The sequence below is a fragment of the Girardinichthys multiradiatus genome, chromosome 4 (genome assembly GCF_021462225.1).
Source record: "Girardinichthys multiradiatus isolate DD_20200921_A chromosome 4, DD_fGirMul_XY1, whole genome shotgun sequence".
NCBI lineage: Eukaryota > Metazoa > Chordata > Actinopteri > Cyprinodontiformes > Goodeidae > Girardinichthys > Girardinichthys multiradiatus.
In genome coordinates, this window is record NC_061797.1 from 14,781,174 (window position 1) to 14,801,576 (window position 20,403).

Genomic DNA, 20,403 nt, shown 5'->3' on the forward strand with positions numbered 1-20,403 from the left:
AAAAAGACTCGGGGCCATGTAAAGTAGCCAGACCCTTATCAATAGTGTCAAACACAAACACACAATGAGCTGCGGGTCATCATTATTTCTGACTTAATGTCTTCCAATCAGTGGGGACAACACAGTTGGGGGTGGCACCAGTCGGTCATTCATTGACCACCTGCTTCAATTGGGCGGGGGGTGGGTGGGGTCACGCTTGATTAAACTTTGTCATTGTGCTCAACAGAATATGACTGTGACAGTAAGAACGGCCTATACTTTATAAGGCTTGCTTTGTCTTAATTACCTAAATTACTATTATATGGTCAAACAGTTTTTTCAGATTATGCAAATCAGAGAAAATGTCTCTTTTTTTATTTTTTGTTTTGAAGGGATTTTAATACGCGTTGTACATAGATTTAAAAAAGTGTTTTCTCCAAATTATTCCATATTATGGGCCAGGTTTGTGTGCACAAACATGGAATTTGACTTCGTTTTCCAGCGCTCACATCGAACCAACATTAACTAAAGGAGGAAATAAACTAAGGAGGAAATAAAAATAAGGATAAAGGAGCGGTATGTACATGTATGTGAATGTACAGCTAATTTAGAATATTTGATAGTGTTTGGTACAACAACCAGAAAGGCAGGTTGCTGTAGTGCAGACATGTTTATGTTCTTTCATAGGAGAATGGCTGACTACTCTGGCTGTAAGGTGTTCATTGTGGGCATCATAACTAAAAAAATAAAAACACTATTTGCAGGATAATGTGTTTTCCTTGGCCTTTTTTCACTTATCTGCTTTTTATCTCCAGTCTCTGCCCTGTTTAAGTGTCACTCTGCAGCTCCTGGCAATGGAAATGAATCTATTGCTTTTAATGGGGCATGCTATGCTGTAGCTAGAGAGTTCCAGACCCTTTATTAAAGAAAATGAATTATAACAGTGGTTGAAGCTTTAAAAGTGGCTTCCAGACTTCCTAGTAGTCTGCTAAATTGGTTTGGATTTTATTTGGTAAATTAGGAATACTTTGTGTCATATGGTATAAATAAAGTAAAGAAAGACCACATTAGGCGTTCCTCATGGCTTCATTCTAAGGCCACTGTTATTCCAAATATATTGGCCACCATAGCTAAGATTATAGAACATTATAGCGTCTCCTACCGTACCCTGAAAACATACAACTTTATATGTCTGAGTTACCACATGACCACAGTCCTTACAGCTACTGTATGAAATAGTTTATGAAATTGTATGAATAAGCAGAAGTGTCAAAATTTCCTCCAGCTTAATGATAAAAAGAAAGACCATTGTTTGTGGTATGAAACATGCATGGTTAGAGATCAGCTAGACCCAATGAGGGTAAAAATCAAAGAGCATGACAGAAACCTACCAAAGCTTACTAAAAAAATTGTCAGAATAAATGGTTTTCTATCAAAACAGTACACAGAAAAAAAGTATGTTCTTCTCAGAAGGTTAGATTCTTGTAACAGTGTCTTTATAGAATTATTAGAAAAATAACATGAATCCGGCAGGTGAATCTCCCCCAAAATGCTGCTCCAGAGTCCTGACCAGAGCTTCTATACTAGTCGGCTCTGGAACTCCCTAAATATGTTATTGCTTCTTTCTTCTTATCTAATGCTTAAATTTTTATATTTTTTCTCCTTATGCATTTCGTTTATCATTTAAATTTTTCTTTAAATGCATTTCCTTTTCATCCTGTGAATGTTCTTGTGGATGAACAGTGCTCTCCAAGGTAACTTCCCTTGCACCAACATATCGACTCATGTCTAGCAAAAATTGCTTGTTAAAAGAACATCTTTGAACTTTTACGTCTTTAAGCTTAAGTGGCTCAAACATTTCTGTAACCCTGGATGTGGAACAGACGGCATGCAAAAAGAGCATTATTTGGACGAAGTTTAGAGCTCTTCCTCTTGGAGTCACCTCCTTTTTAACAAGACCCCAGAGGTTTATTTCAGTGTTTTTACATTTCCAAAGATGTGCAGAGTCCAAACAAATCTATTAACACATCTTTAAAAGAGGAGTAACTGCACAGAGAGCCCTCCACTCAGCCTTTCATCTCTGAAAGGGTTTATGAAGAGAACTTCTGCTGTCTTCCTTAAAAAAAGTAGACTAAAGTGAGATGATTTTTTTTAATGGGACAAGTATTTTCACAAAGATGTAAGCTTTAAGGAGTCACATATCCATGAATAAAAACCCAAATGTAACAAGTAAAGAGATAATCAAGGGAATACATTTTATGTGTGTTTTTCTAAGGTTTTTGTGGCACTACTGGCCTTCATCCATAGTTTTCAGACAGGAAATGGGCAAAGAGAAATGGGGTGGGAAGACATGCTGCTAATGTCCCAAGGTTGGGAATCGAACCCCGGAGCGCTGCGTTGAGGACTAAAAGCCTCTGTAAATGGGGCACGCGCTCTACCTCTACACCATGACCCGCCCCTAATCAAGGGAACCATTGCTAATTTTCAGCTGTGAACAGATGCCTGCATTTCTAAATATCCTCACATTGCTGTGCAATAACCGATCAGACTCGGGCTGTGATACTAATTATATTATAACAAATTTGCAGCTTTGTCATCTTCTCGAGGAGCAGTTGATTCATTTTTCCAAGATAACAAATGTGATTTGCCCACCATTTGTCTTAGTGAGTGGCGTACCGTGATCCAAAATGATGAGCTGCGCGCTTGACTGGATGTTGCCGGCATCGTTTTCCGCCAGACACTGGTAGAAACCTTCATCGGACGTGACCAGACCCAGAACCTGCAGGTTGTGCTCCTTCTGCAGGATACAAAGGTGGGCAGGGAAATAGAAATAAAATAGTTAGGTACAGCATGTTTATTTAATATCAAACCCCAAAATTGTGTAACACTGCTAAGGGTGACAGCAGAGAAGTTAGTTAGATGCGGTGCACTAAAATGTATTTGCCCCCTTCCAGATTTCTTCTGTTTTTGCTTTTTTGCCACACTTAAATGTTTCAGATGAAACTAATCATATCTGACAAAAATAACATGAATAAATACCAGAGGTTTTCAAGTTATTCCAAACCAACCTGGCTTTATGGAATAACCCTGTGATTATCCACATTTCTTTTGGAAAGCAAGGTCACTAGCCTTATCAAGAGATGATTACTGCCAAAGCTGTAGAATCAAGAAATGACTTAAACAGAACCCGTCTGACAATGTGAAATAGGCTAAAAGAGCTTTAAAAGCAACACACCATGCCTTGGCCTAAAGACATTCAATAACAAATCAAGATCTGCTAGTCTGGAAAGGATTGTAATGCCGTTTCCAAAGGCCAACACATGCTCTGTAAGACATGTGGTCCCTATCCCAGAGCTGCAAGAAGAAAACGACATTATTCTGTTTCATGCAGCTTGCTTTTGGTGTATATTCTGGGTAGAACTTCTTTCTTGTGTGGCGTTTGAGAAATGTGAGGTGAGTGTGTTGGAGTATGAGGGACCTATAAAAACCTCTTAGGAGTTCTGCACTTGAGTATAAAATATCCCAGCCAGAAAGAACTTTGTTCTTGTTCTTGCAGCTTCGAGTACAGGACAGAGGTTCTCTGTTCTTGCAGCGTACAAACTGGCCTCAAGTCCTTGGAAGTCAAGTGAAATTTGAAACAATTATCAACAAATAATGGAACATCGCTGAATCTTCCTAGGAGTGGCTGGCCTGCCAAAATTATTCCCAGAATGAATCAACAGTTAATCCAGGAGGTCACAAAAAAACAGAAAAAATTTAAAGAACTGCAGGCCTCACTTGGCTATGTTTAGGTCAATGACTTCAAATAAACTGGACAAAATGGCATCTTTAGGATAGTTCCAAGGTGAAAATCACTGCTGACCAAAAAGAACACAAAAGCCTGTTTCAAATTTGCCAAAAAACATCTTGATCCCTGAGACTTTTGGGAAAATATTTTGTGGACTGATGAAGCAAAAAAGGAAAGTTTTGGAAGGTGTATATCCCTTTAAATCTGACTACGGTATTTAAAACGCCTGATAGCAGTTGTTACCATCAAGGCTTGAACAACTGGTTTTTAGATTACAGTTTCAATTGGACCAGGATAGCTTGTTTCTCCTAATAAAAGAGAGATCGTCATTTGAGAAGTTTATTTTGTATTTACTCAGGTTACACCTAGGCTGGATGTCAACAATTAAGTTTGATGACCTGAATAGGCAAAAACAGAAGAAATCTGTAGGCAAATACTTATTATTCACAGTGCTGTACTAATTACCAAACCCAACCAAATGAACTCACAATTATTTTGAAGTAGTCACTGGGGATGACAGCGTCTCCATTCTTGACCCACTTGACAGTGGGAGCAGGTGAGCCTGAAACTTCACACTCAAAGACGATGTCCATGGACTCATGGGCGTAAATGTTAACTGGTCGTTTCACAAACTGGGGAGGAACTGTGAAATCCAGAAAAGAAACTGGGGTTAGTTTGTTTTATATTTTTGAAATCAGAGGAACAAACTGTATTCATCATCCTTTCTTTGTAAACTTCAGACCCTTGTTCATCCACACAAAGCAGGGAAATCAAAATCAATTTCTGCGGTCTCTGCACCAGAATGCTCCACATCAAACGATCCCATGCTTCCCCTTTTAATTCCATGATCAAAACAAAAGCAAACAAGATGAGTTAGAAAAAAAAGCCATCTAATTATTTCCTGCTTCATCTGCACAGCTGTGTCTGTTTTAGCACATGGATGAAAGGTTCAGTGACCTCTGGTTTTATTTATGCAGAAATGGATGAAAAATAACTGCTGCTCTGCTACCAAAACAGCATGATACACTGGCTGAGCAGAGCACTTGCAGATCTCTCCAAGACCTGGTAATGAGGGCCAGAAAGGAGATATTTGATCTGCTGAGGCGATACTGTGCCTCATCAATCTGTCCTGGAACAAGGTCAGAGGGAGCGCCGGGCCCAGGCCTCGTCCTCTCTCTGTAATTGGACTGTACATGTTGTGGGAAGAGATGTGGCGTGCATGTGTGTTTTCTGCACACATGCATTTACTGCCTCTGTGCATTTTGCGATAAGCTGCGACCTCGCTGACCACAATTTAAATGAGTGTTTTGTTGCTCTGTTGCAGCATCTAAAGCTTTCCCATCATCCTCCTGGTCTCTCTGATAGTGAGTTATTAGCATCTATTTTGCAGTAAATCACACAAGATGATTGGTTATTAGTAGCAGTGGGAGGATAAGGTCCATTTTTGGTTTAATACAGTGTAGCAGCAGGTTAGGAGGTCAAGCCTTCATCTCTTACTTGATGTAGCAATGACTAATTTACTTTGACATACATGCAGTGAATCATCATCCACTCTAAAAATTTAAAGAGGGAACAATATCTTCAGTTACAGAATTGCCGGGCTCAAAAACAAGCTTAATTTTCCTTGAACTGAGGATGCCCTCTGCACATCTGTTGTGTATTTTCCTGCTCTACTTGCAGCACATGGAGCAAAGCTGGAAGGAAAGAAACAACTTAATAGAATTTATATACTTATAACTTAATAGAACAATAAACACCACCAAATGTTCTTTCTGCTCCACACGTTAAGCATCAGAAAGGTGGGCGAGGGATGGGGTGTGGTGTTCCACCTGGCCGAGTTCAGCTTATTTAAAATGTGCCAATTCATATCCAGTCCAGTCCAATCCAAGTTGACTTTGTTTACACCAATTCATTTTTAACAAGCCACCATGGAAGAATGATCCAGGTTCCATTCACTTCAGAGTTACATGAAGATAAATACAAGAATGTTTTAAGGTATCACAAGTTGAGTGTCTGAGACTTTCCAGCACCTCTCAAAGGTGACAGACTACACACAGTTGACCTGAGCCTGTCTGCACCAAAGGCTGGTTGTAGCTCCTCAACCATCAAATGCCTTCATCTGTGATTGAAAACATAGATGAGAGCTTTCAAACTTCATTCACTTACAAAAAAGTATGGCTCCAAAATTTGATTTGTCATGTCCAATTAATTTAAATCAAAATCCATTGTGCTTTAGAAGCAATTACGGATCATCATTATTGTCATAAAACCCAAATTTAAAATGTCTTTTAGTTTTTATTTTTATAAATAATTATTCAATATCATTGTTGGACTGTTATTCGGTTTTTTTTATGTATTATTACTATTATACAAAAGACAGACAACAGTCCAATTAACATTTGCTAATTAACAATTGTCATTAATACCTTTTTTTCTACAGGCTGGTACATCTGGATAGAAATCACACACTGAGAAAAGGAAATTAGCTCCAGCATCAACCACCAAAGTTCGAGCGCTTTTAAAATCTTGTAAAATACCACATGAACACTCTCAAGGACCTGTACAAACTCTACCACCAGATACAGAACATGTGTTTATGAGTGTTACTTTGTTAGATAAACAGCAGTGGATCAGATATAAAATCATCTCACGACTTCCTTGTAAAGTACCTCGTTTGTAAAAAGCAGTTCATCTCATAGGTGACCAACTTCCTGCTCATCTTTTAGTGAATGTGTTGCCTTGGTCAACTGAAGTACAATAATCCTAATGTAAGATCGTGCTAGAACTAGTATTATAATCCAATTCTGATAGATCATAATTTCCAATGAAAAAATATAAATACTAAAGACAGTCAAGATTATTTGCCATAATTATCACTAATGTTTGAAACTCAGATAAATACCACACTTCCAGGTTGATTTTAGCGACGTATCCTCTCTTTCTGCAATGATTTAATGACACCAGTCCAGCGCTTTAAGGCATATATATTTAAGGCAACGATCAATATTCAACTCAGATTTTTTTCTGAAAAGATAAACGTTTTAGTTTACATGAAACAAACGATTCCTGGAGACAGCATTTAGTTGGACAAGATGAGCTGAATAAGCAATGTCGTCATTAATCTCAATTATTTGTATGTAAATGAATCATTTTTAACAATTTCAGGACTGCGACTTCCTCTTTCTAATAAAACGTAATGGCTGCTCCTGATGGATGAACGATATCTTGGGAATGCTCCAAATGAGGATGTGATGTAGAAAATGCAATCCAGTAGAAGGGTATCCCAGGATGATACTGACTTTTCTTTTTCCATAAATAAACGGCTTAACCTCTGGCCTTCTGTACACTATGTTGCATTTATCATGTGGCTCCCAGAAGCAGCCGAAAACAGAACCTGCAGATAGCCCCACGGAATACAGAAAGTTTCCTTCTCCGTGATTAATAAGTGTCTGGATAGCTCTGTGAGCTGCTGTGATGAATTCTGAAGACTGACACAGGAATGGTAATGAGGATGGTGATGCTTCAGACCGCCATGACAGCCATCACCCTGCTGTGTGTCTCCGTGTGTGTAAGGTTTGCTGTTCCCTGCAGAGGTGTGTTTGAGGTGTGAATAATGTGTTTCATAGTGTGGCGTCCTCTGGATATTTGCCTTAAGTAGGTGTGCAGCAGACACGGGTGGAATTGTTGATTTCCTTTGGTGTGTCAGGAAGACGGCTCTGAAAGCAGCGGTGAGTCAGTGTTTGTGTGTGTTTGAGTGGACAGTTTTCATTGTGGACACTTTGTTTTTTTCCCCTTTACTGATGCTGCTGTAGGCTGCGAGAGTTAAAGTAGCTGCTGATGCATCTGAACATATGTTCCTATACATACATGTTGCCCCAGTCGGTGCATGGCCATATGGAATATTTGCTTTACATCCCAGCATCTTTGTGTCAGTATTGCTGTCTGTGCAGATAGGTATATGTGTTTGTTCTAAACACCCCCCCCCCCAAGTGATCACTGCTTCTGACAGGTTTTGATGGCAGCTGGCACCCACAGGCTCCATTTATCTACCCCTTCTCTCTCAGACTCACTGGTCCCACCCCACCCAGCACCCCATCCAACTCTTAATCTTCCCATAACTTCCCGTCTATCTCTCCATCTTCAGCCCTCGCCTCTCTCTCTCCATCTAAGCAGCCATGCACCATTTTCTCTAAATGGAGCTCAGACATTTGGAACCTATTGGACTGAGCAATGAGGAGGAACGCCTAAATATACCAATATAGCTTTTTTGGGTGGGTGGGTGGTTGGGGGGATTTACAGGAAACATTTAGACCTCAGCAGTGGGAATTTTGTGTTGGTCTGTGTGCCTCTTAATGCAACAACCTGAATAACAACCATCTTTATATAGTCATTTCCTATTCTATTTTTATGTGCCTATCACAGAAACTGCCATGCAAAAGTGCTCAAACCCCATGAACATTTTCACATATTCTCATGTTACAACGGAAAAATTGCCTGTATTTTATTTGAATTGCGCATAATAGCACAACGTAAAGCAGTATATACCTCTAAAGCAGAAGGAAAACCATAAATTCGTTTTAAAATGTTTCTACAAATAAATTTATGATTGTGGTCTGCTTTTGTATTCAACCCCCTTTTCACTTATACTTCTAACAAACAATCCGTGGATATACATCGAGGTGTTCTGTAAAGGCCTAAAAGGGTTTGTTAGAGAGCAAACAGCACAGTTATTAGTTGTGGAGTCTCCAACTATGGACTTCCTGAAAGAGAGGGCAGAAGAAAGTCATTGTTGAAAGAAAACCATAAGAACATCTGTTTGTAGTTTGCCACAAGCCATATAGAAGTAGGTCAGATAGGATTAAAGGGTAACATTTTTACCTTCATGCTAAATGCTATGTGTGGTAAAAAACTAACAATGCACATAACCCTGAACACATCATTTCTATGGGGTAACATGGTGGATGCAGAATCATGCTGTGGGGATGCTTATCTTCAACAGGGACACAGAAGCTGGGTAAAATTGATCAGAAGATGGACAGATACAAAGACAGGCCAATAAAGCAAATTAACCTGGCTGCAAAAGTCTTGAGAATGAGGTGAAGGTTGACCTTCCAACATCCAGAACTACACGGAAATGGTTCCTATCATGAATGTTTTAAAAATGGCCCAGTCAAAGTCCTCACCTAAATCAGCATTGAATAGTACAATGATGGAGCTGAATGCAATGCATGCCACACTTTTCAGATCATTCTATCTTTCTTGTATTATTTTATAAACAATGTTTTGCTTTTTAATTCCCTTTACAATTATGCACTACTTTGTGTTGGTCTTTCACGCATAATTAATCTAAAATACATGACCGCTTATGGTTGTAACGTGACAAATAAAAAAGAATTCGGTTTATTTTTGCAGCGCTGATTCACAACACGTCGCCTCAAGGCACTCTTATTCACAAAAGTGAATCCAATCATCCAGACAGACTCCAAAGTCAAGTACATACATTCCAGATTGATCCTAGTTTTCAAACGATGCAGTCAAGCTCATTTTCAAGACATGTAAATACTTTTGTATGTTGTTAAGAGTATAAAATGTAAATGTTTGGGGGATATTTGATCAACTGACAGCCGTCTCTGCTCATGTCTTATGCACTCTGCATGTATTAGCTGCTGTTTTAATCCACTGGATCCAGTTCTTGGCAGTAATGTGGGCCGATCCAGAATGCTGTATGCTCTCTCACAAAATACCTTTTTCTGTCCCTGAATCACCAGATGCAAAACACCAAGAGTGTGAATCTCTCTAAATAAGCAAACTTGTTTTGAAACACAAATAATCATCTATAATGAAAGGGAAATCTTGACAGAGACAGAACAACTACAACAACAACAAATGAAATTCTGATATAAAAGAAAAGGGAGAAAGATAAAAAAAAAACAGCAGTATGAATCTGAAAGCGGCTGAAAGGACTCCAGAAGCAGTACTTCAGGGCTGGTATTATCTCCCAAGCTTGTAGCTTAGTAAAAGAAGCTTTAATGCAGACTGACTCCAGAGAACTACTGAGAGAGGACCACTAAAAGGTCACGCATGTGTCTCGCTGTGAGCTTGTTAAAACAAAACCCTGCAGGATCCCCCTAAAGGGATTCTGAGCAGATTATTTCACTTAAAGCTTCACTGGTATTTAGAAGCAAACTGAACAGAGACGAAGAGAAAGTCCTGTTGTCTTTAATTAGCTGCTAATAAAACTATCTCAGTCAAAAACTGAAGATGATGTTTATTGGGTGGAATCATAAAATAAAAATAATCTCTGGTTGTCATGTTTTTCAAAGGATACATGAAGCAGCAGTTATTATATGACCCTTTGCGTATGATTTTAAAAATTGCCCAGAGTCCAACTTTACAAGTTCTGCTTTTTTTTTCAGGCCGCCCCAGCCAAAACAAGCAGCTCGGGCCGTAAAGCCCCAAACACAATGCTTTATGTTTGCATTCCTGCTCAATGAGCGGATGATGCCAGAGGCAAAGTCAGGGAGAAGCACTTCAGTCTCTTCTGGATGCCTTCATGGACCTTCGATGTTTCGAAAATTACAAGAACTTAGTGAAAGCAGATGCTTGTGTTTTTTTTTTGGAGACATGCTGAGAAAAGGCTCGCCAAGGCTGGCATAAAGAAGAGTTTGATGTGTTTTCAGTGTACAGCTCTCCAAAAGCACATCATCGCGCAGGCCAGAGGGGACTGCACTGAAAGTATGACAAACTCAAACAAAACCAGATCATTCTTTGTTGCAGAATTTGTTTGCATCAGTTTATTTGAAATGTTGCACCACTGTCAGCAAGAACAGAGAATCCCTGGTAATCTAGTACATACAGCGGATTTTGCAACAGCTCACTGTTAGTTTCCCAGACATGAATGTTCAGGTGAGCCACTGCAGGGAGGGGAAGGGTTGGGGGGCCAGGGGTTTACGGGGCTTCTGTTTGAAGATGTGCGCCAACTTGGAGACATGAAAATGGCTCAGTTTGTATACACTTTGATGTTAATGAGTATTTTTACAGTTCATTATTTTAGTATTGATCAGAATATTGTTTATTTTGATCACACAGCACAACAAGCTGGGTCAGAGAAAAAAGAGGTGAAGAATTTTAAAACAGGTTTAGGTTATAAAACAGCAACTCAAGTTTTGAACATTCATAGAGAACTGCAAACCTAGCAAGACATGGCCATCTATCTAAACTGACAGGCCTGGCAAAGATGGCATTAATCAGAACAGCAACCAAGAGGCCCATGGTAACTTTGCAGGTAGTGCAGAGCTCCACAGCTCAGGTGGGGGAATCTGTCCCTTGAAAAATCTGGTATTTATGGAGGAGCGGGAAGAAAACAAAAGCTTATGTTGAAAGAAAACCAGAAGTCCCATATAAGGTTTGCAAAAAGCCATGTAGGGGACACAAGAAACTAACACTGCACTACAAACTGAACACACCATACCCACAGTGGTGACAGCGTCATGGTGTGGGAATGTTTTTCTTCAGTGGGGAAGCTCGTTAGCTTGATGGTTTGAGCTAAATACAGGGTAATGCTGGAAGTTAAAGTATTAGAGGCCAGAAAAAATGAGGGACTTAGGCAGATGTTCACATTCCAGCAGGGACAACAATTCTTTACATACAGCTAGAGGTACAATGGAATAGTTTAGCTCAAAGCATATTCATGGTTTAGAATTGCCTAGTCAAAGTCCAGACCTCTATCCAACTGACAACCCATGGCAGGACTTAAAAATTTATGTTTACAGATGTACTCATCTGATCTGTCTGAGCTTAAACTATTTTGAAGAAAAGGCAAAAATCAATTAGTCTGTACACTGTGTAAAACAGGTAGAGACACACACCAAAAGAATAATGCCAGCAAAACGTAGTTTTACAATGTATTAGGCACTGTACAGCTTCAGATACACACCTATGTTTAAAGCAAACCCAGAATTGAAAGAGATTGAACCAAATAAAGAAAAATATTCACCAAAGTAACTTAAAACATAAAAATCTGAGCACCCATCTATCAGTGTGGCATTTAAAGGGTGCTTCTCTCCCTCACTGACACAGCAGATAGGAAGCCTGAGCTGGATTAGGATCCAGACAGCAGCTGATGGTTACACACACCAACACAAAATCTAAACACACTCCCTCAGCGAAAGGGAAAAGATGTGTGAGTGCCGGGTTGATCAGATTAGATCTCTTTAAAGAGCAGGATGGAAAGTTTATTTCAGCCAAAATTAAACTGCTCCATGACACAAGTGTGGGGAATGGACTGTGGGCCAAAATGTCCACACACACACACACACACACACACACACACACACTCTTGTTTTGCTATATGTAGTGAGGACCATGTGTTGACTCCCATTGACTTCCATTGATTTTCAGTCATTTTCAACCCTTTCTATGCCCTAACCCTGACAATAACCCTAAACCTAACCATTACCAGTGCTTACCTAACCCTAACCCTAACCTTAACCTAAAGTCAATTCACACCTTAGTCCTAAACCTAACCATTAGCAAAATAGGTCGTGAGGACCAGCAAAATGTCCTCACTTTGGTACAAACGGTCCTCAATTTGATGGTGAAATTGGAAAAATGGTTTTCACTGTGATGCCAAAACAGGAACACACACACACACACACGCATATCCGTGTTTTACTATCTTTATGAGGACTTTTCGGTTACTTCCATTCATTTTCCTTGATTTTTAGTGCCTAACCCTGACCCTAACACTAACCCTAACCAGTTAATACCTAACCCTAACAATAACTCAATTCATACCCTAGTCCTAAACCTAACCCCTGTCCCAAGAATGGAATTTGAAAAAGTGAGGACCAGGAAAATGCCCTCACTTTGTCAAAATGTCCTCACTTTGCGATAAAAATACGAAAAATGGTTCTCATTCAGCAACAAGTACAAGAACACACACACACACACACACACACACACACACACACATCGTTTATAAGAAACTGTTTCTGTGTCCAACAGGGGAAAACACCCTGACGTGAGATGAGAAATAAAACTACCAATAGACAGTATGGTCAACTTCCCACTACACAGATGGGACAACATCAACACTTCATACGGTGCCGAGTATATTTACAATCAGTGGTGTTCTTGAGTTATTATCCTTTACAGTGCATTGCAAAAATATGCACCCCCAACATATTTCTCCATTGTTTTATTTTTGTCCTCTACACTTAACTGCTCCCCGATCATCAAACACATTTTAATATCAGATATAAAGTATATAGCCAGATTAACGACAAAATGTTGTTTTGTTAAATCATCTATTAATCACATTTTTTGAAAAGCTGACATTATTTCCACTGGCCAAATCCAAGCCCGATTACTGTGAGACCAGTTGAATCAAGAAACCCCTTAAACTGAACCTGTCTGACAACATAAAGTAGGCTAAAGGTTTTCAAATACACCATGCCCTAATCTAGGAAACATTAAGAATGGATGAGAAACACAGTCATTGACATCTGTCCCCCAGGAGACGGATAGAAAGTGATTTTCTAAAAGGCCAATACTCACAGAACAGATACAATTATTCTCTCCCCAGAGCTGCAAGAACAAAAGGACATTATTCTGTTCTTCAAGCCCGGGTCAGGGAGTCCTTATATCTTGTTTTTGCCGTATATTCTGTGCAGGCCTTTTTTCTTGTGTGGAGTCCAAGAAATATGAAGAGGTGATGCACAAGAGTTCTCGTGAAGTATGAAATGTCATGGCCAGAAAAAAACTGTGTGAATCAACATCTCATACCAAAGGAACTGTAGGCCTCTCTTGGCCATTATTATTGTCAATAATAAAAAAGAGACTTTGCAAAATGGGATCAATCAGAGAGTTTCAGCGCAAAAAACACTGCTGACCAAAAAGATCACCAAGGCAGGTCTCACATTTGCCAAAAAACCACAATGATGCCAAGCCTTTTGGAAAAATATTCAGTGGACTGAAGAGTGGAACATTTTCGAAAGGTGTCCATTCAAGTCAGCACTTACATCTGAATGAGATGCTGTGGGTTGATGCTGAACAACCCTCCAATGTGACATAATGAAACCTTCGTCTGATATTAAAATTTGTTTGATCTGATTCATTTAGTTGCAACAAAAAAGCAAAAACAGAAGAAATCTCTAAGGGGGCAAATACTTTTTTTCACATCAATGTCTCTACCTGTCTCCCTCCAAATTTCATTTAAATGTTTTCTGCCTTTGGTTATTTTTTAAAACAAAGTGAAAACACTCATAAAGACCATGGCTGTTAATCCAGAGTACACAGCTCAAATGAAATACTTTTATGGGAGGCAGGGATTTACTGCATGGCAGCCCAGCACATGGAAAGAACAATTAAGTTGATGACCCGATAGCAGAAGGGCATGATAGATGCGGACCACTGACTTGGAGACCCATAAAGCTGGAAACAAACAGGTTATAGTCTATTTTTGTATAGAGCACACACACTCTTTCACACACACACAGTCCAGGTCCGGGTGGTTCCCAAGTCACGCACGACCATAATCAAAACCTGCTGCCTCCTCTGGCCTCATTTATTCTCTTCCCAGCTCTAATAGTGGGTGAGATGTCAAAGCAAAGTCATCCTCCACATAACACACACACACACACACACACACACACACACACACACACACACACACACACACACACACACACACACACAGTTATCGCAGAAACCCATATTGGTGTGTCAACACCACACATGGGGTCCTGAGATATGACTCGAGTGGTCTGAATGTTACTTTTAACACTCATTTAGAGCATCCCAATCTTATAATGCCTCCTGTCTGCTTGTGGGTTTGCCGTAGGATAATTACAAGATCTTTATTGGCTGAACAAAACAATGAATCAAACCCTCTTAAACACACAGACATGATTGTAATTTTTAGGAAGATAAGGCACAATGCTATTGCTTATTTGGGAGATACAAATGGTGTCTGAAGCATTTAGTTCAGTGTGCCATGAATATTGTTTTGTAGCTAAAAATGTGATCCATAGCGAATAAAACAGGGATCATATTGTTTTAGATAGTCCGGTGTAATTTCAGTTCAATCCTGTTGGCCCGAGAGACTGGAGATGACTCTGCTCTGGTGAGATTTCATTAACTTACAGATTAAGATAATTATTTCTAATCGTAGGTTCTTCCCAACAGTGATGAACTATTCTCTGTAGTGTTGCTATGGTCCTGTTTTGCAAGCACTGGCTGAACATCGCAAATTTTCCAGGTTCTTCTTCAGTATTTGTGTTTTGTTCTAATTTTCTGTTCTAGATTTAATGCTGTGTTCTCATCTTTCTATGTCAGACAAACCAGCTCACATTTGACCCAAAAACACTTTGTGGCTCCTCTGTCCGTATTCAGACGGAGGAGTTCGTTGTCAGCTCAATGATTGCAAGGTCCTGTAGGTGCAAAATAAGCGGTTGGTTACAGCCACACATCTTTATGGTGAGTTTGTGTTGTCACCGAATGGTGCCTGAAAGCATGTCTGATTTTACAAGCATATGTCTGGCTAAATGTATTCACAGAAACAATATTAATTACAGTTGTGTTGACAAAACAACACATACGGTTTGAACTGTATACTAAGGGTTGATGATGAGAAATGTATATCCTCCAGTGACATTTCTTCTGCTGCTACCACAACTCGCTTGTGAAAGTACCTACGCTCGATCGTAACCGCACCTTGATGCCTAGAAAGTTTGGCAGCTGTTTTAGGTGGTTTTCACTCATCTTTTTAGCTGCTGAATGACTGCTATTAAATCACTGAGGGATGATTCTATTTAAACATTGCTAATATAATTACACCCTGGTATTGTGCTCTGCACTGGATTATATTTAGGGGTATCAGATTAAAAGGGGACTGAATATATATGTATGACATGCATTTCAGATATTTGATTCATTTATTTTAGAAATAATCACCTGTCCACCTACTTCCACCGTACAGATTTGCTCTTTTCTGTTGGTTTATCACATACAAATCGTAAAATAGCCTGTAATTTGTAATTACAATGTGACAATTGTGAAAATGCTCAAAGCATAAGAATATTTTTGCAAGGCACTGTTTGTAAATACACAACCGTCCTGAGTTTCTGGCAATCATACATTTGCGTGCTTGTGTTTATATGAGTGCCTGCATATTATTTCCTCCAAATGTATGCGCCAGCTGTACTACAGGCCCTCCAAGTATCTCCAGGCAAAAACCCAACAGTGCTCGAGCAGCTGGCTTCCTGGAGCTTGTCCTCTACTAACAGTCCAGTGTTTATGAAAAGCCTCTTGCAGTAAACACACAATTTCCTCTTGTTACTCCAGAATAAAAGCCCCTTAGGGGTTTTAGTGGAAGTCAATCATAGAAAAAAAAATGTTTGTTGATAGCATAGATTCAAACCACATTGATCTGTTTGTCCTTTACAGGCATACCTACTTATTGAGGGAATCTGTTGACCTTTCTAGTCTCACTTTTGTTGTCAAGAGAGCAAATCGATGCCCCAATGTGGCTTCTTTTTGAATGAGATTGAGCCGAAAGCAATTAGCCCTGAGTGGACAACATAGGACCTAATCAAAATTTCACTGTAGTACAGAGACAACTGTCCTTCAACAGTGTTCCAGGAGTGCTGGTCCATCCTCGGCAGTCTTGTCACATTGATGGTAGAGCGTGTGTAAGGGGTCGGACTGGACACATGGAGGATTTAAGAAGGAATTCGGTAAGCAGACTTGAAGAGTAAAAACGAATGAAGTCAGGTATCCTCCTGTGACCTGATCCAATTTTCCATTACACCCTCCTTTAATCACAGCAAGTGACGGGAACTGATGAAAGAAGGGCGAGGGGTGACGAGGAGATGAAGGGATTTGGGAAGAAAGGGTTGGAGTCATTGCACGATGGGTACGTGTGAAATGCAATAAAGCTTCAGAGTGAGCCTCAGGGTGTTTCCCCGTTTCTTAGTTATTTCAAGCCAAATCGTGTTGACTCGGAGCAGTTGGGAAACCCATTCAAAGACACACAAGACATCTGTGCTCATATGTATTTTACATGACAATTACTGTAAAGTTATTTGGGTTTTGTTTGATTTGCTTGTGTGTATGACATGAAAATGTTTTATTTTACTCAGCCTCAGAGTGTCTTGGATGTGCGAAATGCATCTTGTTTCATTTTCTTTACTACTAAACTCTCTCTGGCTTTGTTTCATGTCTGAGATATGAGTCCAGGGGGCTTTTAATAACCTCATTCCCAAACATAATAAGACGAAATGAGATTGTTTTCGCTGATGGAGGGATGATCTGAGAGTTCAGTTAGACCTGCAGAGACTCAGCTCTTTTCTGCTGCACTCTCCTTAGCAGCTAATGCAGGTTGACTTTGTCCCCTCTCACTAAATTCCAATTTGGGCATTCGTTTAAGGTGTACTGTTACTTTGTTTCTAACGTACCCCTAACGATAAAGCTACTAATACGTTAGGATATTGGGTGATTTGCAACCACAACAGGATGATTTAAATCCTGTGGTACTGATTACATGTATAATTACCGGTGTCAATGCAAATGCACACTTTTGGTGTTGGTAGTTGATGATTTTATGCTAACTTGTTACTCTTCTCTTTCCCCTTTTTGGTCTGTGAATTATCCCAAACATTAGTGGAAAATCCACCCAAAGAAAAAAGTCAAAACTTGGACTTATGAAAAACAGAAAGACTTTTCCAGTGATTTATTATAGCATTTTGGGGAAAAAAAGAGGTAAAATAGTCAGCCCTCTTTGGAGCTGAATAGCTCAGCCATAGTTCTTGCAGAAACACAAGTCAAAGATTAAAAAGTTATCGGAAGTTGGACGTGGTTGGCCCCCATCTGGTGGCCTAGGGGGTCCTGAAGACTGACTGAGGGCTGTGGTGGGGCCTGGTGGGCATCCCTCCCAGGGTTGTTTGTGGCCCTTACTTCAGATTCTTAACTGCTTATAGATTGAATGAAACTGTGATTTTTTATCACTATTTAACTTTGAACAGAATGTGCAGTGTTCCCTGGTTTGAGTCCCGGCCATGGCGACGTGTGTTACATGTCTTCCCCCTCTCTTCACCCCATTGCCTGTCTGCCTACTTTGAAGAAATTAAAAAATAAAAGGCCACTGGTGCCACAAAACAAATCTTTAAAAAACAAACAGAAAAAGAATGTGCAGTGCATTTGTGCGCATGGAAATACAAGCTATTAAAATGATTTTTTTGAACACACTTATGTTTAAACAGGTCAATGATTTTACCACACAATGTTCTGATTATTAGAGAGTTATGATGCACACAGTTCAGATTTTGAAATTTTCGGACACCTTTGGAATTAAACGCCTTTCATCCTCGCAGTTTCTCCTCCACATAGAGAATTTATACATCAAAATTTTTGAATTTTTGTCTATATTCACCCAGTGCATCAGTCATTGCTATAGAAAATACAGTGTTTTGTAAAATAACCTCAAAATGCAGATTTCACACCAGCTCTCCACTGATTTCCATAATCTTTTCTCTCCATCTTCCCTTAAATACTGAAAGTAAAAGTTTTCCTTAAGCTCACATACGGTCTCTACTAGATAAAACACTGCAGACTCTTAAAAAATGTACACATCGAGCCATCAGATGTCACTAACCACCCAGCAGTCTAAGCAGAGACACCCAGACTTCCCTCTCCCTAGACACCTCCTCCAGCTCCTCGGGGGGAAGCCCTAGGCATTCCCAGGCCAGCCGAGAGACATAGTCCCTCCAGCGTGTTCTGGGCCGTCTCCTGGGCCTCCTCTCGGTAGGACGTGCCGGGAACACCTCGAGGGAGGTGTCCAGGGGGCAACTGAAACAGATTCCCAAAGCCACCTCAGCTAACTCCTCCTTTCTTCTTTCAGTCATGACCCAAAGTTCATGTCCATAGGTGAGGGTACGAATGTACACTAACGGGTAAATCGAGAGCGTCGCTTTTTTGACTTAGATCTCTTCACCACAACTGACCAGCCCAGCGTGCTTATCACTGTGGTGGCTGCACCGATCTGTCTGTCGATCTCCCGCTCCATTCTACCCTCACTCGTGAGAACAAGACTCCTCTTCTTGAGGTAGCAACTCCCCTCCAACCTGAAGAGGGCCACCCTGAGGTTTGTCTGTCTGATAAAAAAGCTGTTGCTGTTGGCTCCCCCTTTCATCTACTACCTGGAAAAGGTAGGGATCACCATAGCAACCAATTATTTAGTTTGTGGCATTCTTCAGGAGCTTCTTCTTTGTCATTTTAATCATTCATTAACTAATTTTCCTATTCTTAACAGGGGCAGATAGGAAAAAAGTTGATGTTTTGGATTTTGAGCCAGAAACAGCACAGACACCCTTTTAAAATGTCTTCTGTGTAGTTTGGTTTTTAGATATTAGGTATGTTCCTTTGACACTAATGCAATTTAATCTTTAAGCCACTGTAGATTGCTATTATAAGATACAACAGAGAGGATGCCAAATCAACTAGTGGGCCATCAGACGCCACCTTACATTGTCTTCAGGTAATTTCCAGAAATTAAAATAAATCCTCATAGCATATTTTCACATAAACTATGGCAATTATGTTTTGTGGATCAGAACCTGAACCTTTTGGGAACCACTCATGCTTGCTGACTAGATTACCTTGAACTGTGAGCTGGGCCTGGGCTTCGATGGTGGTGTTGAAGTTTTCGGCCACACAGGTGTATATGCCGGCGTCTTCCTCCGTGATGTTGGAAATCTGAAGGCTGCCGCCTCCCACCACTTCTACACGACCATCACTGAAAACAGCGAGACAAAGTGGGACCAAAATTAGACATGACCAAAAACTTTTCCATTTACATTCAGGGATGTTTACTAAGCCGCTACCCTTAACTTAGCCGCGTCAAATACAACAGAACTATGATGAGCAGCAACACATACAGATGAGGTACATTTCCCCATTCCTGAGTCGAAACTAGAGCACTCCCTCAAGATCAACACTCCCCTACTGACCTGAGTTTGACTCCACATTCTGCCCTCATTTCTTTTGCTCCGTCACAACAGCCATAAATAAATAAAATATGCTAAAAGCAGGGCCAACTGGATGAAAGTCAAATAAATCTGAAATTCTTCTCCAGCATCATTAACAATACATTTTAGAAAAGGTTCCAGCAGTTCTCTGTAAGCAGAGTCTAGAAAGAATTAAGGTAATATTTTGTAATCTTTGGTATGGTGTAGAATAGAGCTTTGAAAAATAAATGTGCTGGAACAGATGTCTTCATGTTTTATTTTGTAGCCATCCCTCAAGATCCAATGTACAATAAACCATCTGGAATGACTACAGAACAGGCAAGTTTTATTGAGACTGCGAGCTGAAAGTCTATCCAGTTTGTACAGTGGCAACACTCAGGCTGCTTCATCATCTTGACATATGTTTTCATTTTCTTTCATCAGTCTATTGGCATCTACTGGTGGCATGCATCTGCAAACCAGCAAAGATGGAGAACTGATTTTACGCTCCACAAGCGTAAGATCAAAAGCATCATAATCACACATACTCGCATGCGCAAATATATTTTGTGTTTACTTCTTTCAACAGGGGTTTTTGGTGTCACAATGGCAATACTTCTGGTTCAAAGTTAA

The 20,403-nt window shown here is 40.0% G+C and overlaps 1 protein-coding gene across 1 annotated transcript in view; it reads right to left on the minus strand.

Moving 5' to 3' along the window:
- neo1a (neogenin 1a) overlaps window positions 1-20,403 on the minus strand; it is a 222,519-nt gene that overhangs the window by 65,054 nt on the left and 137,062 nt on the right. The window contains exons 5-7 of the mRNA XM_047363495.1: window positions 19,423-19,559; window positions 4,255-4,409; window positions 2,656-2,776 (exon numbers count right to left, since the gene is read on the minus strand). Coding sequence (XP_047219451.1) covers window positions 2,656-2,776; window positions 4,255-4,409; window positions 19,423-19,559 — 413 coding nt within the window. The remainder of the gene's footprint in view (window positions 1-2,655; window positions 2,777-4,254; window positions 4,410-19,422; window positions 19,560-20,403) is intronic.